The sequence below is a fragment of the Peromyscus eremicus genome, chromosome 4 (assembly GCF_949786415.1).
Source record: "Peromyscus eremicus chromosome 4, PerEre_H2_v1, whole genome shotgun sequence".
NCBI lineage: Eukaryota > Metazoa > Chordata > Mammalia > Rodentia > Cricetidae > Peromyscus > Peromyscus eremicus.
The window spans coordinates 63,912,411-63,914,068 of record NC_081419.1 but is presented as its reverse complement, the minus strand read 5'-3'; the positions used below and the strand labels follow the sequence as shown (position 1 = coordinate 63,914,068).

The 1,658-nt window shown below is 37.8% G+C and overlaps 1 protein-coding gene across 1 annotated transcript; it reads left to right on the top strand.

Moving 5' to 3' along the window:
• The first annotated feature begins 236 nt into the window (after positions 1-236).
• LOC131908266 (olfactory receptor 10AG1-like) lies at positions 237-1,181 on the top strand. Its single transcript, XM_059259317.1, has one exon. It carries the CDS (start codon positions 237-239, stop codon positions 1,179-1,181), a length of 945 nt encoding a protein of 314 aa, XP_059115300.1.
• Positions 1,182-1,658: the final 477 nt, after the last annotated feature.

Here is a 1,658-nt window from a genome sequence, read left to right as displayed (position 1 = left end):
AGGTATATTTAGTGACAAAGAATATATGTCAGGACACAGTCTGAGTTCATCAAGATATATATCACCCTTGATGAATATATATATATATATATATATATATATATATATATATATATATATATATATATATATATTTGTAAGCAGAGCTGAAAACCATGCAAATACAACAACATTTCTGAATGATACAGTAAAAGTGAGGATAAGAAAATGTACTTCTGATTGAATCATCCCCACAGATGAAACACACAGACATCAAGGAAGAGGACAATACTTCCGCAGAGACCCAGTTTCTCCTCCTCGGATTCTCTGACCTTCCCAACCTTCAGGGCTTTCTGTTTGGGATGTTCTCCATAATGTACTTAATTATCCTAATTGGAAATGGCTTCATAATTTTAATAACCAGGATTGATCCTGCACTACACAAACCCATGTATTTTTTCCTGTCAAATTTTTCTTTTCTGGAAATCTGCTATGTATCAGTCACTCTACCTAGGATTCTGTATAGCATTTGGACCCAGGACAGAAGCATTTCTCTTCTGGCCTGTGCCACACAAATGTGTTTCTTCCTAATGCTGGCAGCTACTGAAAGTATTCTCCTGGCTGTGATGTCCTACGACCGCTATGTGGCCATCTGCAACCCTCTGCACTATCCTCTGGTCATGAACCCAGCCAAGTGCACAAAGCTGGCAGTGGGCTCCTGGCTTGGTGGCATGCCATTCCAGCTAGGACAAACCTGTCAGATATTCTCTCTACATTTCTGTAACTCTAACCAGATAGATCACTTCTTCTGTGACATACCCCCTGTACTTAAGCTGGCCTGTGGAGACACTTCTGTTAATGAACTGTATGTCTATGTAGTGGCTATCTTGCTTGCTGCAATCCCTTTTTTACTAATTCTGACATCATACAGCAAAATCATTGCCACCATCCTGAGGTTGCCAACTGCTGAAGGACGGGCAAAAGCCTTCTCCACATGTTCTTCCCATCTGGTGGTGGTGGTTTTGTTTTTTGGCTCTGCATCTATTACTTACTTAATGCCCAAGTCAACACATTCTGCAGTAAGTGACAAACTCCTCTCCCTTTTTTACACTATTCTAACTCCCATGTTCAATCCCATGATATATAGCCTTAGGAACAAGGATGTGATTGTAGCTCTGAGAAGATTATTGCTTAGAACATAGTGCAATGGACTATGTACACTGATTGTATTGCAACCACAGTTCTCACATAGACTGTTACATCTATATTTGCCCTTTTAGATGTTAATGACTATTATGATCTCTCTGTTACTTTTGAAAGTTAGTAGAACATTATTTTGCATAGAAATACAGCAACCAAATTATTATATTGTCCATGTTGTATGTCTAATGAAACATTTTAATTAAATCTGTTCTTTGACATTTTTTACTTGTGTGTGATACATTCTCTATTCCTCTCAAGACTCAATTTCTCCATCCAAACCCTTCCCCAAATGTACTTCTTTTTTTATTTTCCTAATCTATGGAGCTTAACTGAGGTCCTCCATGCTACTACAGGTTTAAATGTAATATGTATAATCAACTGAAGGCATTGAACCCTGCTCTCATTGAATTTGTTAGTAGGTAGGATTTCTGTAGGCAGAGTAAGTTACTTCCTCATTTTCTTAACTTATTTTTGAT

Coding starts and splice junctions, on each gene's coding strand:
- LOC131908266 (XM_059259317.1), top strand. CDS start 237: ATGAAACACACAGACATCAAGGAAGAGGACAATACTTCCGCAGAGACC.